Source organism: Rhincodon typus, chromosome 5, assembly GCF_021869965.1.
Source record: "Rhincodon typus isolate 14 chromosome 5, sRhiTyp1.1, whole genome shotgun sequence".
In the NCBI taxonomy this organism is placed as follows: Eukaryota; Metazoa; Chordata; class Chondrichthyes; order Orectolobiformes; family Rhincodontidae; genus Rhincodon; species Rhincodon typus.
Window position 1 is genome coordinate 57277323 of NC_063336.1, and position 1319 is coordinate 57278641.

Here is a 1319-nt window from a genome sequence, read left to right on the forward strand (position 1 = left end):
GCTTGGCCTGCTGTGTTAACCCATCAGACAGCTTTTTTCCAAATCCTTTTTTAAGTTTGTTCAGTGTTGTTACATCTATGTTTACAGTACAACTGCAGCACTGGTGCAAACGAAAGTGTGCCAAGTCAATAGTTCAATTCGTCTCATCAGTGCCATTCACATAAAGACTGAGGAAAGGAACGTACCAGTCACCAAGGCCCATTTGCCGAAGTGTTTCATCAGGTCTCTTCTGCTTACTAGTCTCGGGACAAAATGAAGTCGGACCATGTTGTAGAAATCACAGATGAAGCAGATGCTCTTCCTTGTCACATACCATGCTCCCACAATGGCTAGTGCTTCTATGTAGGTATTACATGTCCTGGCAATCTGTCTGTACAGTAACTGGAAACTGTCCACTGCTGCCATGATTTACTGTAGGGATGATCTCTATCTTAGAGAAAGGGCATTATAGTGACCTGTCACAGCATAAAATAGTGCTTTCAGTGTAACTACAGAAAGCATTTCAAGGCCAACTGTTTGACTTTCAGAACAAGCTGCCAAATAATTTACTGGAAAAATCACTCAATGCAAAATATGCAGTTTGTTATGGAATTATTTTGCTGCAGCCCTTGATGATAGTCTGTCCTAGTCCTCTTGCAAAGACTCTGTCGTTTTTACCTACTGTAAACAAACAAACCAATCGAATTATTACAGCATAGAGAAATGGCTTGCAGAAATTTATTTTCACATGGAGCTTGGACTTGGCATAAATTGTTTATGTAGATATGTGCTTTTCATTCTGCCAATCATCCCCTATTCCACACTATTACAGAACAACTGAAATAGCTTACCTTAATTCGGGTCACAAGCCTAATAAACTGAATAAATAATACCTGCTGCTAAGAAATTACACGCAGTGACCTCTAAGGGACCCCTCTTCGAGTGCAGAGGAGGAGCTTAAACAATTTAGCTGTTCAATGCTATGCCTTACAAAAAAATTCTTCCATTTAACTTGATGTAAGAAATAGTAGATGATTTAAGGTAACTAATATTGCGATTAATTTGACTTAATTCCATTGAAACATTAACACTTATAGTTTTGTTTTGTCCTTTACTGAAGGAATTTTAATTAAAACTAATTTTTTTTGCTGCAATGTTCAGGCTGGTCTCTGAGAGAATTATTTATCTCGCTCTTATAATTTAACTTATTTTGATGCACATTAGAAATAAGGTATCTCCATTTTGTAAAAAAAAAAGCACCAATCAGAAGGCAGATGATTATATTTAACCACATAAAGATGGTTATAAATGGCAAATTTGAGATCTGCAGGTTACTGTGG

The 1319-nt window shown here is 37.1% G+C and overlaps 1 protein-coding gene across 2 annotated transcripts in view; it reads right to left on the bottom strand.

Moving 5' to 3' along the window:
- The window catches only part of hsdl1 (hydroxysteroid dehydrogenase like 1), a 9736-nt gene extending 8788 nt beyond the window's left edge, over positions 1 to 948 (bottom strand). Inside the window, exons 1-2 of one of the 2 annotated variants that reach the window (XM_048596591.1) lie at positions 831 to 948; positions 186 to 660 (exon numbers count right to left, since the gene is read on the bottom strand). In XM_048596591.1, the coding sequence (XP_048452548.1) occupies positions 186 to 405 (220 nt within the window). In that variant the 5' untranslated portion in view covers positions 406 to 660; positions 831 to 948. Of the gene's footprint in view, positions 1 to 185 lie in introns of both variants that reach the window. The other variant, XM_048596590.1, reaches the window with a different exon arrangement.
- Positions 949 to 1319: the final 371 nt, after the last annotated feature.